The sequence below is a fragment of the Cynara cardunculus genome, assembly GCF_001531365.2.
Source record: "Cynara cardunculus var. scolymus isolate 2C chromosome LG 5, CcrdV1, whole genome shotgun sequence".
NCBI lineage: Eukaryota > Viridiplantae > Streptophyta > Magnoliopsida > Asterales > Asteraceae > Cynara > Cynara cardunculus.
This window is the reverse complement of record NC_037532.1, coordinates 30,205,768-30,225,621: the sequence shown is the minus strand read 5'-3', so window position 1 is coordinate 30,225,621 and position 19,854 is coordinate 30,205,768. Positions and strand designations below refer to the sequence as shown.

The following is a 19,854-nucleotide window of genomic DNA, read 5'->3' as shown; positions in this document are numbered from 1 at the left end:
ACATTGGTAGAAATAATTAATAATACAAAACAGATAAAATTATATTCTTGTTTATAAAAGTTCTTAAAGTTGAAATTTGCGCCAATTTTTTTATACCTCATTCATTGTTTTTTTAATGCAAGATTCTTATAAGCAAAAAATGTAGCTTCTTATAAATATCAATATTGTGAAGAGTTCTTATAAAACCTTATATTTTTGAATTCTTGAACAAGAACCTTGCTTCTTACCTTAAACTTGGTGTGAAGTGACAATTTGTAATTTTTTTATACATTTCAAATTAAATATTAGATATTTATTTATAAATATATGATAATTATTGATGTTGTAAAATTTTGTAGGACCTACAAACAGGTTCTTACAAAAACTATCATTGTGGACTTTTCTATGAGTTCTTAATTTGATGAGTTGGAATCGATGTGGCAAAAAAAAAAATACAAAAAGTAGGTTTTTAAGAGCATCTTTAACATATTTTCTATAAATTCTTTAAACAGAGAGCCAAAAGAATTAAAGTTTTATGGTCTAAATGGTGAGTTTTGATCTGATTTGAAAAAGGGTTTGAAGTTGGTTTGAAATAGGGGGTTGGAAGAGAAGTCTTGACCAGACTACCGGACTTCCGGTCAGTGCTGCTAGACCTCTAAGCAAGTGTTGCTAGACTTTCCTTGAAGAAGAAAGGGGGGACAGTGATGAATGTGACTTCCAAGAGGCTTAAGTCGCATGCATACTCCGTTGTTTTGTGTTTTTTTCGTTCTTCGTTCAGGCTGTTTTGGGGTTTTTCAATGTCACGGTTAGGTGACTTATAGTGTGTTAAGAGTTATAGTATACTTTATTGGCATAGATTGTAACCCATGCTTATTTGACTTTGATTCTCGTATTCGGTATTAGAGTTCGTTAGCATATAATCGTAATCCATGTGAGTTTTCTTACAACCCTTGGAATTAAAATGCATGAGTTATAAAATGATTAATTTATGAAAGAGTGTGCTATTTGATATGAGAATCTGAGAATAGCGTAAAGTGAGTCATTATTGTGGTAACTATCAATGTGGAGTTGAGTTAGTTTAGCCAAAGTGTACGTACGATGTGGTGTATGTGATGGTGTGATGTATTTAACGGAGTGGTGTATAAAACGAAGGCAATGAGCCGATTGGGTCAACTATGTTTAGCAAAGTAGTTGAATTACATTTTATGGAAGTTATTATTGTTTAATATTTTTGAAAGATTAATATCTATTAGTTTTATACGATGTTGTTCTAACAATGATTTCCTCACTAAACCTTATGGTCTAACCCTTCTTTTGTTTTTGAAAAATGCATATTTCAATGCAACCACGAATAGAAGGTAAAGAGAAGGGAAAGTTATAAGATCATCATTTGGCTGCTATTATGTAGTGTATGAAGTTTGTTTGTTATGTGAACTTATGAAACTGTTGTATACAAGTTGTGTAAGCATAAGTTTGTAGTATACTTTTGGTAGTTTTATCGTTGTGTTAATTTTGGGACCAATGTGTAATATTTTTATGAGATGTTATATGTAACATATGTGGTTTATGCGTTATGTTTTGACGGGTCGTTACAGTTTGTTTCATTCATTACTGGGTGATGCATCTCCGGCAATGTAAAAATTATCTGTTTGTTTTAGTTTTCAATCTTATAGTTTTTCTTGCTTTATAAAACTTACAGTGAATTCTTTCTACACTTATATATTTTTGCCTCAATTTTCTTGACCTCTTCTTCCTGATACGAGAATTATCTTCAAAATCATATAAAACACGGAATAGGTCAATGAATAGTTGACGTCATTCATATTGGATTGAAGATATTTGGCAACAATTTGGAGAAAGAAACAATAATACTGAATTAAATACTTATTTTATATTATTGTATTTGATAATATATTAAATATACATGAATACAATAAAATAGTACGATACATAAAATTTAAACGAATATACGTATAAGTATATTTTAATTAATTAATCAGACAATCAAATTTATTTACCGTCATCGTTGAATTTTTAATATTAATTAATAAATTAACATTTTGTTATTAAATAATAGTAAACACGGCATCTAACAAGTTGTACCTACTATTGAATTTTAATAAATGACTCCCGCGGAATAAAAGGAATACTCTAACCAAACAACATTGATGGATTTATAAATATGACATTAGTTAGACGCAATCGACCAGTATGATATTGGATCATCGAATAATCATCTTGAGATTATTTAATAATTAAAATATTGTATAAAAAGTTGTCTTTATAGAAGATAATTTCTAAAATTGAATATTTTTGTTACGAAATTGATAGTAAAGTGATAAAAAAAATGTATATTTTGCAACTCCAAACCGTTTTCCGAAATAGAGGAATGTTTGAAACATAACTATATCCAAGATTGAATTATTTAGGATGGAGAAATACCCATTTTATAAAAAGCTCATTAAGATATTAAATATATGTTACGATATTTAATCATATAGTTGGTGATAAAAACTCCTGAACTTTATATGGAAAAATAAAATCGAATTTTTTATTAATTTCTATTTTTGGGAGCGATTAATTATTTACGGGCCTCAAACAAAGTTCTTGTTTATTTAAGGGACTCATTTGTTGATACCTTCAAAATTATAGTATATTAATTGATATTTACTTAGATCATGTCATTGTTAACAAGTCATTAAGCTAGGTTATTGAAACGTCAATTAGAGTAGCTTATGGACAATATTTTGTTACTTTTTTTTAATTATAAGTCTTATTAGTTTTAATTATTATTTATTACTATTAATTATAAATAAGCATTAGTAAAAATTAATTATTAATAAACAAAAATAAAAATTAATTATTAATATTAATAAATATTTATTATCAATAACTTAATATTAGTTGAAATTGTTAATTACTTCTCATTTTCTGGATATCTTTTTTAATCGTTTTACATGTTTATCAACTAGTTTTTCAAGAAAATGATTTATTAATCAGCTAGCTTATTAAACATCAATTAAATAACTTATCAACTAGTTTGTCAAACATATGCTAAATCAAGAGAACCCTTAAATAAATGAAAAGTTTGTCTAAGACTCTTAAATAAAATTTTAAAAATTAGTTGTTCAAAATAAATATAAAAACCAATTCCCTTTATTTGTTTACTAAAAGAAATACCGATCGTCCTTTTTTTTTTATTAACCTGGATATCCAACTCGCTATGCGAGCCGACTAATTTCAGGGCGACCACCTGCTTTGTAGATAGTCCGGAGTCACCGTATTCGAACCTCCGTGGCCACAAGAAGATTTTTATTCTTCCTTGAATTTGAATCTAAGACCTCTTGGTACTTTTAACATTTGAAACCAAGCTCAAACCAATCAAACACCATTCTTATAGTTAAACCAATCGTTCTTTGTTTACTTTATGTATTGTCAAAATAGAAATCGACAAATATGAAACCCAGATGTTCTTACTTTCACCTGTCGACCTAAAAATTGCACAATAGTCCCTATAAATTTAAAATTTTACAATAAAAGTCTTTTGCATTTTATATTTTGGTCCCCAGCAATATTCATGTCTTCTTCCCGTTTCCTTAGGCTGTATAAATGCTTGTCCTCCGATCTCCTTCTTCCCACATGATTCAACTGCTTCTTCTCTTTCTTTCTCACACACACACACGAAACACGTAGTGATCAACAGCGATTAAGCATGGTTCTATCCAAGGCCGTGCAATCGGAGTCCGATATCTCCCTCCACTCCACTTTTGCATCTCGATATGTGCGCGCAGTTCTTCCAAGGTGAATTGATCCACCAGATCTAACAAATTTGACGTTCATTTTTGATTTTGAGTCGATTAATTCCAATTAATATCTGCAGGTTTAAGATGCCTGACAATTCGATCCCTAAGGAGGCTGCGTATCAGATAATAAACGATGAGCTGATGTTGGATGGAAATCCCAGGCTGAATCTGGCGTCGTTCGTGACGACATGGATGGAGCCTGAATGTAATAATCTAATGATGGCTGCCATTAATAAGAATTACGTTGACATGGATGAGTATCCGGTCACGACTGAGCTCCAGGTATACATATTTATTCTTCTTCTTCTTCCTCCAATCGTAAGGCCTAACTTTTTCAATACGCCAAAAACCTTGACTATGTCATGGATGACATAAAACATGGATGAAAAACGATTAAAAAAAAAAGGGGAGTGCTAATGGCACCCTCTGTGATGTCAGAATCAGGTCATTTAAACATTGGAAATGTAAAAAGCATGTATTGATGTTGATGTGTGTGAAGAAGAAATTCATGGATAAAGGTGCATTAAGCAATGCATAGGGGTGCATTTAGCCACCCAAAAAAAAAAGTCATTGCGAGCTATGATGTGATTGAGAGACAAATGTCATACGCACTTTTTTTGTGTTATTATAAATGCTATCGCTTTCTATGCACCATATTCTATTAATCTCCTGCAAAATAACACTAACTTTTGTTTTGGGAGAATAAATAAAACAATATTTACATATATAAGCAAACAATAACGAAACAAGAGAAGACTAAAACGTTTGAAGGTTAGGTCACCCGTTCGTCCATTGACCGTGTTTCATAGTCGCTTACATGTGATTTGACCGTTTTTATTATTATTTTATTATGTGATGGTTCTATTTTGATTTTATGTATATATATTTTATTTTCTTAAGGAAAAAGATGAAGTTGGCCCATTCTATGTTAGATTTGGATTTCGGTGAGAAGACAAGTTATGATGAGAATGGTAAGAAAAGATTTTTACTGTTGGATCAATTTTAATTGAAGATCAATACTAATAATATGTATCAAGATGTATCAGATCAATTACATTCTAAAATGTAATTCATGGATGAGTATGAAATTAAAAGTAATTAATGATAAAAATCTTTTTTACGCGTCTCATATTAACCTTCTTTTCACATGATACTAATTCTTTGTATTGTCATTTTCATCAACAAAGGAATATAATAAGCTTCGAATATCATTCGTTGTTAGTTTTCACATTTGGAAAAAGATTTTTATTTTAGTTTTCTTCTTTACCAAGGAAAATAATTAAATAAAGCGAATAATGTATTAAATGAAGCTGATATTTTATGAAAAGCAACTTCCCCGTTGTTTACTTGCTTGACAGAGCAGGAGTTAATGAGATCTTTCTTTTATATTGATTTATCCATTTTTCATCGATCAAAAACATACTCTTCAAAAGTCAAAAATCAAAATATTATATGCATTTTTCTTTTATCATTAATTATATATTTAAAATATTTAATATATTTAATAAAATATTTAATTTTAAATTTTTTCTAGATTCGGATAGAAATTGAGAACCATGTCTTTATCTATCTCAGTATTATCTTTGATATTTTCTAGCATATGTTACTGTCCCTTTCTTCCCATATTTCAAACATATGGCCCATAAATTCCCCTTCTTCAAAAAAGTTATGTTACAATTCTTTTTAGCGTTTTTTTTTTCATACCCATCTATATCAAACAATCATTTTTATGTTTTTTAATAATAATTTGACATGATTTTGATGTAAATCGGAAACATATACCAAACCCTTCTGGAATAATTACTTTGATTGCAATCTATTAAATTAAATCAAAGAAATAATTAACTTTTAAAAAGTTTTTATGAGTAAGTTATCTTGGCAGGTATCATATCTTATATTTATTGGTAGTTATATGTTTTAGTCAATATTTAATGATGGGTATATTTTGCATGATTTTGTTCGTCGACAAGTGTAAAGAAATTGCAACCAAGCGTTTTGATTTTAAAAATGTTTTCAAAATAAAATATATAAAAAGCATTTTGGTGAATAGAATAATATCTTTTCAAAGATCCAACACTTGCAAATATATAATGGATAGGTTCAAGGGGTCATTGGATCTCACAAACCTAAAGTTTTTCCTTTGGATGCTTTTCTACCACTTAATTTGCTTAGCTCATATTTTATAATTTTACATATTAACCACATATTTACTTAGGTTAAAAGATAAACTTTGTATATATTTTAATCTTTTTAGACCCTACTTTTTATATAAGATTTACAAGTCATTTGATTGTTTACCGGATAAACATTTATCGGTCATCATCACTTGTTTTCGCATAAGATATGATAAAGATCAAGAATTTTGCACAGTAAGAAACTAAGAAGCATAACAATGACTTGTAATCTTACCTGGTAAGGAGGGAGAAACCTCTTACCCGGGGTAAGCGTCTGCCAAGTAAAAGATATTTATCAATAATCCATTTTGATAGTTGATAATGTCACCTCATAAAGTAAGTGATGATGATGACTATTATTGATAAGTATTTGATAAACAATCCTAATTAGCCAACATATTTATTTTAACTTTTGTCAATTTAAAACATGTCTTAAGTTTTGAATAAGTTCTGCAAGTGGGCATAATATACAAGGTAATTATAACACATTTTCAAACATAAGATTTATTAAACCTACTTTCTAAATTCTATTGATTAGGGAGTAGGGACTGATAAAAAATTGGGACATCTTACACCTGTGAACTAACTAGTCCATGGTGTTCATCCTAAGCAGTAAGCACCATATCTTTCTACATTACTAAATGCATTATCTATATAAGGAAAAATAACTATTAACTTGAGTTGGAGAAAATTAGGGATAGTGCATATAATAAATATATGGTTTTGGTTGCTTGTTTTCAAAAAAGTTACAACTTTAAGAATTCAATATTGTTTCTAGTCTCTCTTTTTCTTTTTCTTTTTCTTTGTCTCCAAATGAGATTTCTTCGAATGATTTCCTGTCCCCTTTCTACCAAAATTTCTCCACTTGCTAATAACTTCATAATTGTCATAATTTTAAATTTATATTTTTAGCAAAACTTAAAAAATAATAAAATTTGCTTTTTCTAGATAAAGGGTTTTTCTACATGTTACTTCCAAATATTGTAGATATGTTTTTTTTTTCTACAAAAACCTGAATACAGTTTCTAAAGTTAGATACTTGCCTTTATAATTTATAATCGACTTATTGTGTAATTGTGTATTTTGAGATAAAGTAAGTGAAACCACAAAATGATTTATTTATTTCTATCACTGTAGAAAACTGAATCAAACCAGAAGATCGGGTGTCATCATGTTGGTAAATGAAATACTTTTTGGGTCGTATAATGCATCTAAAATGTATATGAAAAACGATTTGATGGAGGGACATGTATCTATGAGACCATTGAAGATTTTTTTTGTATATTTTCTAGGGCCCCTTGATGTTAGAAAAATTGGGGATTGGATAATTTTGTTGGATCGTGAAAGTTCATTTTCCAAATACAATAATTTGTCTCTTATAGCTTTGGGTATCATGAATTTCGTAGTGGGGTAATTACGGAGAAACTCTCTATTTCAAAGGCGGTGAGATCGAGTCCTTATATACCCAAATTCTCCTTCACATATTTATATGAGATCCACAGTTACAAGTTGTTAAAAGCGGTTACAACTGTGCATGGATAAGATCAGAGAACAATTACAATTGTATCTGAATTCTGATTGTACAGACCATAAGTCTAGTTGCACAGACCACAAGCTTGATTGCATAGTCTAAAGTTCAGACTTAGCCAATTTTCTACCAACTTCGGGAACAAGTTCAAGAAGGTTTCCAACCTTCTGAAATTTTTCCGGATTATCCCGCAACTAGAATTCTCTAAGTCTTAACTATTCTTAAAATCCATACACAACCAAGGGCTCTGCACCTTGGAACCCTGCTACGGGCACTGCCCCTAAACCCTACAATATTAGAATGAGATGTATTAAGATGCATGATGAAACATGATTCATGGGTGGATTTGAGATTAAAGACGATCAATGGTTTAGGTCACTTCTTACACTTTTCACACGATCCTTCGTTTAATGTCGATATGTATAAGAAAAATAATAATAAGTAAGGATATATTCAACGATATAAACATATATCATTTAACCTTATCCATGCTAAATTATTCAAGTACTCATTGTTACACCCCTATTGGAATCAATTATTTTTTTTCACTTTTATTGTCATGGGTTTGTCAAACTCTTTAAACGTATAGGTGGGGCTATTGTACACTTGTGCCGGTCACATTCAAATCAATATTTTTATATAATGATAATAATAATATCTTATCAGTTTTTATATTTTAGTATTTTATTATCATTTTTAGAGCAATTCAGTGCTCAACTTTACAAAAGATTTTTGATTTTACCAAATTAGTTTTTTCTTGATTTTTATTAACCAAAACATATTTTAATGCATTTTCTTTTTGTCAATTAACATTTATAATCTATCCATGCTTATTTGAATGTTTTATGGATCTCCTTATTTAATTTGTAGCTTTTAATAATCCCATGTCATTGAAAATTGAAATAATTTATCTTCTTTATCAATTTATTTAATAAGATGAGTTGATGTTAAATTTGAATTTTTTATAAGATGTATTGGGTTCGGGGACCTAATCCATTTAGGAATTGGTCTGCTAACCAAATCTCAACCTGTCTCAATTGGGCTTGGGTTTTTAGGCCTGGTTTCAGACCGGATGAAGATTAGATTAAATATAAATTCGTAGAAACTTCTTATAAAAACAACTTATTGACTTATTCGGGTGTAACACTGGTAATAAGCATTTTTAAGTATTTGGATAAACAACTTATACTAGTGTCAAACCGGTAATAAGAAGTTTTTGATAAAGTTAAATCATTCTAACTTATAATAAGTTGATAAACATTTTTATACCAAAACATAAGTTGTTCAAATAAGCAATCCCAAACACCCCCCCTATTCATTCACCTTTAATGAGGATGAAAAACTGCCATCTAGAAAAATTGAGTTATCGAAAGGCATTTTTTATTTTTTATATCGGGTGTATTATGCAAGAATATCATTTCAAATAGCGTCATTTGTGTTTGAATTATTGTATGTTAAAACGAATGCAGAACCGTTGTGTAAACATGATCGCACATCTCTTCAATGCACCACTTGGAGACTCAGAAACCGCAGTTGGAGTCGGGACCGTAGGGTCATCGGAGGCAATCATGCTGGCTGGATTGGCTTTCAAAAGGAAATGGCAAAACAAGATGAGAGCTCAAGGAAAACCTTGGGATAAACCTAACATTGTCACCGGTGCCAATGTCCAGGTAATTAAAACCCAAAAAAAAAGACATTTTTGTATCATTTATTATATAATGTTCAAGAATTTATTAAAGTTACATTTTAAAAACAGTATTAATTATTTGTGAATTTAGGTATGCTGGGAGAAATTCGCAAGGTATTTTGAAGTGGAATTGAAGGAGGTAAAATTGAGGGAGGGTTACTATGTGATGGACCCTGATAAAGCCGTGGAGATGGTCGACGAAAACACCATCTGTGTGGCCGCGATCTTGGGTTCGACCCTCAATGGTGAATTTGAAGATGTTAAGCGTTTGAACGACCTCCTAGTCGAGAAGAACGCAGAAACTGGGTATGTACGTTTGTTATATTTATAAAGTACATATATAGTCGATTTTGGAACCTTATAATTAAAAGGGTGTATATATTTGAATGCAGATGGGATACGCCGATCCATGTGGATGCTGCGAGTGGAGGGTTTATCGCACCCTTCCTTTACCCAGAATTGGAATGGGATTTCCGGTTGCCGTTGGTTAAGAGTATAAATGTTAGCGGTCACAAGTACGGTCTTGTGTATGCCGGAATCGGGTGGGCGATTTGGAGGAGCAAAGAAGACTTGCCTGACGAACTCATCTTTCACATTAACTATCTTGGTGCTGATCAACCAACTTTCACCCTCAACTTCTCCAAAGGTAAACTAACAAATTTTCGTAGTAGTCCGTTTTTCTAATTGTTAAAGTCTCGTAACAATTAAATTTATATCATTTCACATTGATATTGGAACTTTTGTTTGTAAATGCTCTTTTTTGAGAGTAATCAAATGGAGTTCCATATGGTATGAACTATGAAAGCCAATGTTCACCGCTTCGGACCTGTCAATCTGTCCTGTGTAGCCCATCTTGTCAATGTGGGGCAATTCATGTATGTTTAGCCTCCATTACAAGGGAATTCGTTGAGGCCTACATCAATTAAACTTGAACCATTTCTTCTCGATATATATTAGAAACTTCTTTTTTATTCTTGAAGAACTTCTTTCTTCTCAAAAACCAACGAGGTGTGTTAATTATTTTCTTTCCAGGTTCGAGTCAAGTAATTGCTCAGTACTATCAACTCATTCGCTTGGGTTTTGAGGTTAGTTTTCATCTTTAAAACTACTCTTCAATCTTCAAATACAATTTACGAACCTTAAATATTTTAAGAACTCATAAACCACCATTTTTATAAGTATTCATTATGAATAACATAATAAAATATTCATGATGAATGTCATGACATATATTTATCGTGGATACTTTTAAAATAGGTAGTTCCTGGATTTTAAAAATATTTAAGGTTTCTAAATGAAGTCAACAAACATTTGCCTTGTAAAAACTTACGATCTATAATTAGGGATACAAATGCATCATGGAAAACTGTCAAGAGAACGCGATGGTCCTCAAGGAAGGACTAGAGAAAACGGGTCGCTTCAATATCATCTCAAAAGACAACGGTGTCCCACTCGTAGCCTTCTCGCTAAAAGACCACAGCCAACACAACGAGTTCGAGATATCAGACATGCTGAGGCGGTTCGGATGGATCGTGCCGGCTTACACGATGCCACCGGACGCACAACACGTGACAGTTCTGCGGGTGGTGATACGAGAAGACTTTTCAAGGACGTTGGCAGAACGGCTAGTGACGGACATCTCGAAGGTGCTTCAAGAGCTTGACACGCTGCCGGCGAAGTTGAATGCGAAGATGGCAGTGAGTGCAGAAAATGGGGTGGTGACTGAACACGATATGGAAGTGCAAAAGAAGATAACTGATGCTTGGAGGAAGTTCGTGGCTGATAAGAAGAAAACTAACGGTGTGTGTTAGATGTGGGAGCATTGTATGGTGTGAGAAATATTTAATAACGGATCAGTTTGTGTCATCTGAGACGGTCACTGATGCTTGTATTCAATCCTACTCCAAACCCCTCATCATAAACGAGTATTTTTTGTGTGTATTTCATAATTATTCTTCTGTTTCAGAGGGTTAGAGCCGTTCTTTAGCATCTTAAACATGAGCATCGATTAAAGAGAATTATAAATATTTAATTTTTTATATGATTTGTTTGTTCTGTCATTGTATTAACATGTCGAATTAACGTCTGATATTAAGGAGCATGGCCGTCCATGTGGTTGCGAAGGTCGAAATTGTGTTTTTTTAAAGGAATGCGCCCTTATCATTTTGAGACGATTTTAGGAAATTTTAAATCTCTCTTGTTTTCATCCGGTAGTGTGGAGCCGGCCTGGCCTGTACTGCTAAAGAAAAAGGGCTCTCACAGGAATTGATTTGATGCATCTTATTAGTGTCGATATTCAATAAATAAAGATTGATTCAAGGATGAAGATCAATTTTTAAATTTCTCACCAGAGCTTCGGTTCTCACCGGAATCCAACTTTCTCTAATTAATATGTATAATATCATGATAAAAATGCATTAAATCATCGATAATAAAAATGCATGATATTCATATGAGCAAATATAAATAGTTATTAAGTGTTATTTATGATGAATAATTGATTCCTTGATGTCTCAATGAATTTGAGGTTATGATTTGATAAGAATAATTCATTTGTTACATCTTTGTTTTCTTTAGCATTTATGAATAGAAGAGATTGAAAAAGTTGAAACTTAAACATCAATTACTATGCTTGTTTCAACTTAAAAACCTCCAATAAGTTAATAGATAATGTTTACAAGTTAAATTAAATATAGTAAACATTTAATACACCATTGAATTAAAAATAAACTTAAATTACATTAATGAATCAACAACAATATTTTGAACATTAACCTATGACGTGTAGCTCAATTAGTAAATAACATAGTGATTTTGCACAAATATAAGACAAGTCTCGGGTTTGATTCTCCCCTTTCGTTAGCTTCAGCTGTCAACTGAGTCAAAAAATACCCCTTACATTGGTGTCCTTAAAGACGGGTTCCATGTAGGACCGGCTAAAATTGTCGATAATCAACTTTTATTCAAATATTTTAATTTTTAAATTATATATTTTAGATACATTGTTATGTATCATATTATAAGTTATGTTTAGTAAATTTTTATTATAATGATGAATAAATAGGTGAAATTGTTGGAAAAACATTCAAATAAATAGGTGATGTTGAAATTTTTTGTTGTTAGAAAATAGGTGTTATAATTAAAAAAGATTTTTTTTGATAATTAGATTCCAAGAAAACGATTTATTTTTTATTTTCAATTATTTTAATTTATTTATACTACGATGTTCCAAAGGATCTCAATTCTGGCTCCACATCTGATTTCAACACATTTTTAAAAGATAAAAACGGGGTGTCTGGGATTATTTATCAGAACAACTTATTTATTTATTTTGGTGTGACATTGATAATAAATATTTTTGAGTGTTTGAATAAATAGTTTATATCGGTGTCAAACCAATAATAATTTTTTTTGAAGAATTTAAACCATTTTTACATATAATAAGTTAATAAAAACTTTTGTAGATAAAAAAATAAGTTGTTTTAAATAAGCAATCCCAAACGCCTCATAAGAAAGACAAAATAGAATATATATATATATATATATTACAAAAATACAAGGTACATTTCTAATATTTCTTAAACAATGAGACATTTAAACTTGTTTTTGATATAGGGTTGGATTTCGGTGAAAAAAAAATGCTAAGCTAAGAAACGTAAGAAGGGATATCCATCCTTATATCAGATTAAGATGAGATGCAACCTATCAATCCCCATATCAAACATGATTCATGGATGAGTTTGACATTAAAAGTGATCAAAAACCCAGATCCATTCTTACGCTTGTCATTTTAACTTTCATTCTCACACGATCATTCCCTTTTTATATCATTAACTTATTAAGGGGTTGTTTGTTTACCTCTTAATAGTTCCATTAAGAGACAACCTCTGAACCTTTAAGAGGTGATTTTTGTTTGGTAAAAAAAAGTCTGTCTCTTAATGGTTCTAAAACTCTCTGAATGATTTTGTATCCTGGATCTCCCTTAATCATTAAGAGCCCTAATTTTATCGTACACAATTACCAAACAGTTATATTTCATTTTACATTATATCATGAAAGTCTTTTAATTAAAATGGACAACTTAATTATTCAACAACAAATCATTCAACAATTATCAAACAGCCTTTCAGGTTAAAATTTCCATCCATAAATCGTACGTATCATATCTTTGTTATTTATTTTGTATAAAAATAGTGTGCTATGGGCCCTAAAAAATGTGAGAAGTCATGATTTCAAATCTGTGATGAAATACCGGAAAAGCCCTTCAACAAACTTCGATAGAGTAGACAAAGTCCCCAACTTATATTTTCACATACACACACCTATCTGTGGGCGCTGCAGCAGACACCAAAGATGTTGAAGAAAATGGTCGTGATCCGGTGGTTGATGGTGGCGTTACTGGTGGTTTTTCGCATTCAAGAAGTTCGATCAGGTGCCTCAGATCACAAGTACAAACCTAATGATGAAGTCCCTATTTACGCTAACAAAGTCGGCCCCTTCCATAACCCTAGGTGGGTTCTCTGGATTAGATCTCTGTTTCATGCGTTTGATTTTGTGAATCGTGTTTCTTGTTCTATACTTCGTTTCTTTTGTTTTGATGTGTTTGCTACTTATCTACTGATTACTGGATCTATTTTGGAAAGAATTAAGGTTTCTGTTTTGAAATTTGTGGGATCTCAGCTTCAGTTATGTTAATTAGGGTTTTATGTTTTCGTAGTTGTAATTGTGAGAGGATGGGGTCTCAAGAGTGTTTGGGGACTGTTTCATCCACGTTTAGGCTTTAGATGCAGGCGGACTTGTGGTTGTTGAGCACGGAGAAGTCCGCGATTATGTGCATCTGATGATACTAAGAAGCTGTATGCCTAATGTGAGATACAATTTAGATCAGCCAGACTAGAATTTCACGTTACCTATTTGAAAGTTTGTGAGCGAAATTTGATGAGTCTATGTTGTAACTGAAGTTGGGGAAAGAAAGATGTTAAGATTTGAGCGCATTGAACTTGGTTTTGTTTTATAAGAATTTATTCTTAGATGAGTGAGATAAAAGATATTTAATTGCTTGTCCATCCTTAAGAAATGAGCTTTTTTTTATTCCCTAAACATAAAAGACGCCGAAGTAGTTTTATCCTTTCTATCATGTATGTTACAATATGCCACTAATAATGTGTTTTTCATATGTATATAGATCTTTTTATCACCAAACACAAGACCTGGGTTTGAAAAGATAATGTAGTAAATTATGGCTAATTAAACCTAATATGCATTTGACCGACACTCGACTGGCTAGCAGAAATGACTCTGAGAAGATTGATTTGTTTGGAAAAAAGGTAGAGTTGTATTTGAATTTGTACTAAATGTGTAACAAATGATAAATACAAAAGATGTAAATATTGTCTACAAGTTATAAAACATGTCTCTTTTTAATCAGACTAGCTGATCTTTGGATGATGACTCAAGAGCTATTATACTTGAAGGCAAGTCACTGGGAATGTTGCTTATGCATCTGCTCCTTGTCAGGGTTTACTCATGCAAGCAATTCTCAAACTTGTCTATGCGGTCCTAATACACCCATGCCATTCATTGTCTTTCACACTGGGAAACAAAGAAGTTGCTTCATTCCTTCAAACATTATGTTATTGCTTATGTAGTTTATCAAGTAAATCAAACAATACCCCCTGGAGTCTTAGAGAACTTTGATCCTGTTCTTGTATGTAGAATGGCCTTCCAGTGATGAGGAAGTGTTGACTGCATTATGCTTCATGTGAACATGCGTGTGTGACATGATTTTGTTTCTATAACACATAGGACAAATAACTGCATACAAAAGATGGCCTTGATAGCTTGTCAGGTGCAACGGAGACTATTCTTGACAAGGATTCTGGCTCTATTGATTGTGTTGTCTATCATGAAATAATATCACCAATTATGGCTCTATTAGTTGTGTTCGTAATTCAGCATGACTAGGCCCAAGAATTGCTAGGTAGTGGATATAATAGATTAAGACTCCCAATCTGTATATGTTCTTTGAGTCATATTTTGTTCCTCATGGTCATATATGCTTTTTAATTTAAAGAACCTTAAGATCGTAATTTACAACATGTTATTTATCAGATTTATAAAGACTTTTAAATTTAAAGAACCTTAAATTCATAATTTACAGCATGTAATTTTATATGCCTTCTTATGCACTGATTAGTTGTTTCTGTTTTCTTCTGTAGTGAAACATACCGGTTTTTTGATCTACCGTTCTGTCTACCAGGTGTGTGTGCTTGCCCTTGGTTTCTTGTTTTCAATGGACCTTAAGAACACGATCTAATAGATCATTGTAGTGCGTGGTTGGATCATAGTCTCTTACCAAACAAAATGGCTGCATGTGCAATCAACTATGAGAAATCCGTCAATCCACATATGATATATGAACGATGACTATACTCCCAGATTTTACAGAGAGAAGCAAAATTTATATGTTGTTCCAAAATAAGAAAAACGGATTATTGTTTTCATGGAGGGAGTATTGATTTCTTTGTTTGTTATTGCTTACATAATACCTTTTTGACAACTATTCTGAAACTATTAGGTCAAATATTTTTCTCACACGCTTTTCCTAAAGCCCGAGGTTCTTATGGAAACAGCCGCTCTACTCTCCAGAGTAGAGGTCAGGTCTGCATACATCCCACCCTTCCAGACCCCACCTCTGAGGAGGATATATGGGATAGTTTGGTTTGGTTGTTTTGTTGCTTGAGCTGTAATTGCTCTTGTGAGGGTGTGTGATTGATCCAAATGTTGTTTGCAGCTCACTTGAAGGAGAAGCCGGAAGCTCTTGGTGAAGTACTGAATGGGGATCGTTTAGTCAGTGCTCCTTATAAGCTTTATTTTATGGTTGAAAAGGACTCGGAAATTGTTTGCAAAAAAAAACTGTCAAAGGGAGAAGTATCTAAATTCCGAAGTGCTGTTGCCAAGGATTATTATTTTCAGATGTACTATGATGACTTGCCTTTCTGGGGATTTTTGGGGAAGGTTGAAAAGGACAAAACTGATCCCAGTGAGGAAAAGTATTACCTCTTTAAGCATCTTCACTTTGAGATCCACTACAATAAGGATCGTGTCATAGAGATAAATGCAAAAGCTGATCCTAATGCTGTTGTGGATCTGACCGAAGACAAGGAAGTTGAGGTAGAATTTATGTACACGGTCAGGTGGAAAGAAACAGACATTCCTTTTGAGAATAGGATGGAGAAGTACTCCCAGTCTTCTTCGCAACCACATCACCTAGAGATCCATTGGTTTTCAATTATTAACTCATGTGTGACAGTTCTCCTCTTAACCGGTTTCCTTGCTACAATTCTTATGCGAGTTCTTAAGAATGACTTTGTTAAGTAAGTAATTTTTTTTTGTTATTTCAGCAGCTCCTGTGACTAACTGTGTTATTTCTTTTTTTCATGCCTCCTGTTTGTTCTAAATAGTTTTTGTTATTTATGACAGGTATGCTCACGATGAGGAGGCAGCTGATGACCAAGAGGAAACTGGGTGGAAGTACATTCATGGTGATGTTTTCAGGTACCCTAAGTACAAGTCTCTTTTTGCTGCAGCCCTTGGTTCTGGAACCCAGCTATTTTCCCTGTAAGTAGAATTGGTGAATTAATTATTTTAACAATTTTTTCATCTTCTGTGCCTAAGTTTTTGAAAGTGCTAACTCTGACTACTTGTTGGTTCTATCAGTGCACTTTTTATCTTTGCACTGGCTCTTGTTGGAGTATTCTATCCATATAATCGAGGAGCTCTGTTTACCGCACTAGTTGTCATATATGCTCTTACTTCTGGGATTGCAGGCTACACTGCAGCCTCCTTTTATCACCAGCTAGAAGGAACTAACTGGGTATGTTATTCTACCTACTAAGGATTATAAATATGATATTTTATTACATCTCAACACTTTGGTTGTTGCATGGACCTTGTTACCTCTTCACCATTTGTGATGGTCAGTCTTGATTTATGGTCTTTGTTGATTGTTGCCTATAAATGTTGGCTTTTTATGGTTCATTTTGATGATATGGAATTGTGCAATTGCTTCTTGTAATCATCAGAGTTGTAAATTTGCTTGTATGACGACAGATTACCATACTATTCTCTCCTTGCATCCTTAATCCCTGCTCTCTCTCTCACTCAGACTCTCTCTCTCACACACACATACTCATTCACAGATCGACCTGTACATTTATGCATTACGAAGAGTAAAATTTGCACTGTTATGAAGTAGAATATCTGGTAGATTGGTTACTCTAGTGAGTGAACTAGTTGGGTACCATTTCAAAATATGTGAGGAGACCTTTCTAATGTCATCATGCAGATAGACTTTAAACTCTATGTTAGAATTTTTTAATTACTATACCAGTCTTTTACCACTTCTGACATTCTGCAGATAGCAAATATATGTAAAACTTTCCATATAAATCGAGAAGGGCTGGATTGTTGTTAGGAGGGTCGAATGCAATCAGATTGATGAATACCTTATAATTTATGATCATATAATTCAAACATATCGGAGCTGTCTCCGTAGCACTAGTGTAGTTTCCTTTTGCTGCTTTTTATTATTTTGTTGAAGCCCCAGTTAAATCTGCATCAATGATTGATGTTGATCTGATATTTGAATTTTTCGATTGACAGGTGAGGAACTTACTATTGACTGGTTGCCTGTTTTGTGGACCACTCTTTCTTACTTTCTGCTTTCTAAACACTGTTGCAATTGCTTATACTGCTACTGCTGCTCTGCCATTTGGTACCATCGTGGTGATCGTTTTAATATGGACTTTGGTGACATCACCTTTGCTGGTATTGGGGGGTATTGCAGGAAAGAACAGCAAGGCTGAGTTTCAGGCTCCCGTTCGCACCACAAAGTATCCCAGAGAGATCCCACCATTGCCTTGGTACAGGAAAACTATTCCTCAGATGGCCATGGCTGGTTTTCTCCCTTTCAGTGCAATTTACATTGAGCTTTACTACATATTTGCCAGTGTGTGGGGCCACAGGATATATACCATATACAGCATCTTATTTATAGTTTTTATCATCCTTCTTATTGTTACTGCCTTTATCACGGTGGCACTGACATATTTCCAACTTGCGGCCGAAGATCATGAATGGTGGTGGAGGTATGTAGCATTTTCACCCTGAATCTTGCTCATCGGAATAGCATATATGATGTACATCAATTTAAATAGTTCTCGTTGCTTTGTGTGCTTGTAAAGATTTTGATTACTTTATGTTCCTCCAGGATACCTCTATTTGTTTTTTCGTCATTAGGACCTTTTCCTGAATTATTTCCATTTGGCGCTAGGCTATGCTCATTAGCATTTACATTTCATCCATCTAACATTTGATTATGACGGACAATTTTAATCCCTTAACTTTGGTTGTTACACAGAACTTGAAATATAAATGCATTTGTACCATACTTATTGACATAGCCAAAGGATCGTGTGAGAAGGGAAGTTATAGTGAGAAGCATAAGAAGAGATTTGAATCCTTGCTCACTTTTAATCTCATACCCACACATGAATTGTGCTTTAAATGGAATTGATCCAGTGCACCTCATTAGTGTTGACATGCAATTAGGATTGATCCAGGGTGGAGAACTCTTCTTACGCTTCTCACCATAACTTCCCTTCTCACCAGAACCCAACCCTATTGACAAATATATGGTATTTTATGTCAGAATGATTGGGTCCTTATTTTGAATTAGATGATAAATGCATTTCAATTGCTTATATCTCAGTTTAGACATTTAACTTAATTGTGTTCACATGTTTTGATGGTCTATCTGCAAATTCTTTTCAGGTCTTTCCTCTGTGGTGGGTCAACTGGTGTTTTCATCTATGGGTATTGCTTGTATTACTACTACGAACGTTCTGACATGTCAGGATTCATGCAAACCTCATTTTTCTTTGGTTACATGGCTTGCATCTGCTATGGTTTCTTTCTGATGCTTGGGACAGTCGGTTTCCGTGCGGCTTTGTTCTTTGTCCGCCACATATACCGCTCAATCAAGTGTGAATAGATGTTTAATGTTCAATCTACGATGCTCAGACAGGTATTGGAATTCTATGTTCAAAAACGTATGTGCTCAAAGTTTAAAACAGACATACACTTGCAAACACACACACACACACATATGTATGTATGCATGTATATGTATATTTCACAGTGTTGTGAACATGAGATGTCTTGCAGCTGAAATAATGAACGGGATTTCTAAACTAGAATTGGCACCTAAATTGTTGGAACCTTTTTATTGTTATAACTGTTAACCCAATGGTTTTGTTTTATAAAATCTGTAACTTGTAGCATGTTGCTAGTTTTGATGATAATCTTATTTGATTTAGAACCAGTTTCACGGTTGTACTAATCTTTTAGTCGACGTTTCGTGATTTGCGACTGTCTCAGGAGCTAATCTTGTGGCCGTTGCTGTAGCTGCTGCTGCTGCTGCCCAGGGTGAAACCATGAAAGCCATCAACTTACATGTTGAATGATGTTTTCATATATACTTGTTTCTGTTTGGTTTGGAAATAGGAAGAAACTTGGAAAATCGCCACTCAATTTTGGACATATACACAGACCATTTTCATTTTAAATCTGTAGTTTGTAATTAAAGTTTGTACAAGTCCAGGTATTCACCAGCTTTCTACA

General features: G+C 32.9%; 2 protein-coding genes across 3 annotated transcripts; both read left to right on the top strand.

Moving 5' to 3' along the window:
- Nucleotides 1-3,469: 3,469 nt before the first annotated feature.
- Nucleotides 3,470-11,209, top strand: LOC112512554 (glutamate decarboxylase). The gene is made up of 7 exons (XM_025118578.1): nt 3,470-3,780; nt 3,860-4,064; nt 8,954-9,154; nt 9,263-9,477; nt 9,564-9,817; nt 10,204-10,256; nt 10,515-11,209. The coding sequence occupies exons 1-7, from the start codon at nt 3,692-3,694 to the stop codon at nt 10,980-10,982; spliced, it is 1,485 nt and encodes a 494-aa protein (XP_024974346.1). The 5' UTR covers nt 3,470-3,691; the 3' UTR covers nt 10,983-11,209.
- A 2,283-nt stretch (nt 11,210-13,492) lies between these two features.
- LOC112512553 (transmembrane 9 superfamily member 2-like) lies at nt 13,493-19,854 on the top strand. 2 transcript variants are annotated; one of them, XM_025118576.1, is made up of 8 exons: nt 13,493-13,682; nt 15,390-15,430; nt 15,965-16,547; nt 16,654-16,791; nt 16,891-17,047; nt 17,836-18,320; nt 19,006-19,258; nt 19,612-19,854. In XM_025118576.1, exons 1-7 carry the CDS (start codon nt 13,525-13,527, stop codon nt 19,223-19,225), a joined length of 1,782 nt encoding a protein of 593 aa, XP_024974344.1. In that variant the 5' UTR covers nt 13,493-13,524; the 3' UTR covers nt 19,226-19,258; nt 19,612-19,854. The 2 variants fall into 2 exon arrangements, with proteins under 2 accessions (XP_024974344.1, XP_024974345.1); XM_025118577.1 differs by lacking the exon at nt 15,390-15,430 and having other exon boundaries at nt 13,519-13,682.

What these genes read in the sequence shown, in the direction of transcription:
- LOC112512554 (XM_025118578.1), top strand. Translation starts at nt 3,692, where the DNA reads ATGGTTCTATCCAAGGCCGTGCAATCGGAGTCCGATATCTCCCTCCAC. An exon ending in GTGCGCGCAGTTCTTCCAAG is followed by an intron (nt 3,781 to 3,859) that starts GTGAATTGATCC and finishes TAATATCTGCAG; the next exon opens with GTTTAAGATGCCTGACAATT. An exon ending in TCACCGGTGCCAATGTCCAG is followed by an intron (nt 9,155 to 9,262) that starts GTAATTAAAACC and finishes TTGTGAATTTAG; the next exon opens with GTATGCTGGGAGAAATTCGC.
- LOC112512553 (XM_025118576.1), top strand. Translation starts at nt 13,525, where the DNA reads ATGTTGAAGAAAATGGTCGTGATCCGGTGGTTGATGGTGGCGTTACTG. An exon ending in GGCCCCTTCCATAACCCTAG is followed by an intron (nt 13,683 to 15,389) that starts GTGGGTTCTCTG and finishes TTTCTTCTGTAG; the next exon opens with TGAAACATACCGGTTTTTTG. An exon ending in GGAACCCAGCTATTTTCCCT is followed by an intron (nt 16,792 to 16,890) that starts GTAAGTAGAATT and finishes TGGTTCTATCAG; the next exon opens with TGCACTTTTTATCTTTGCAC.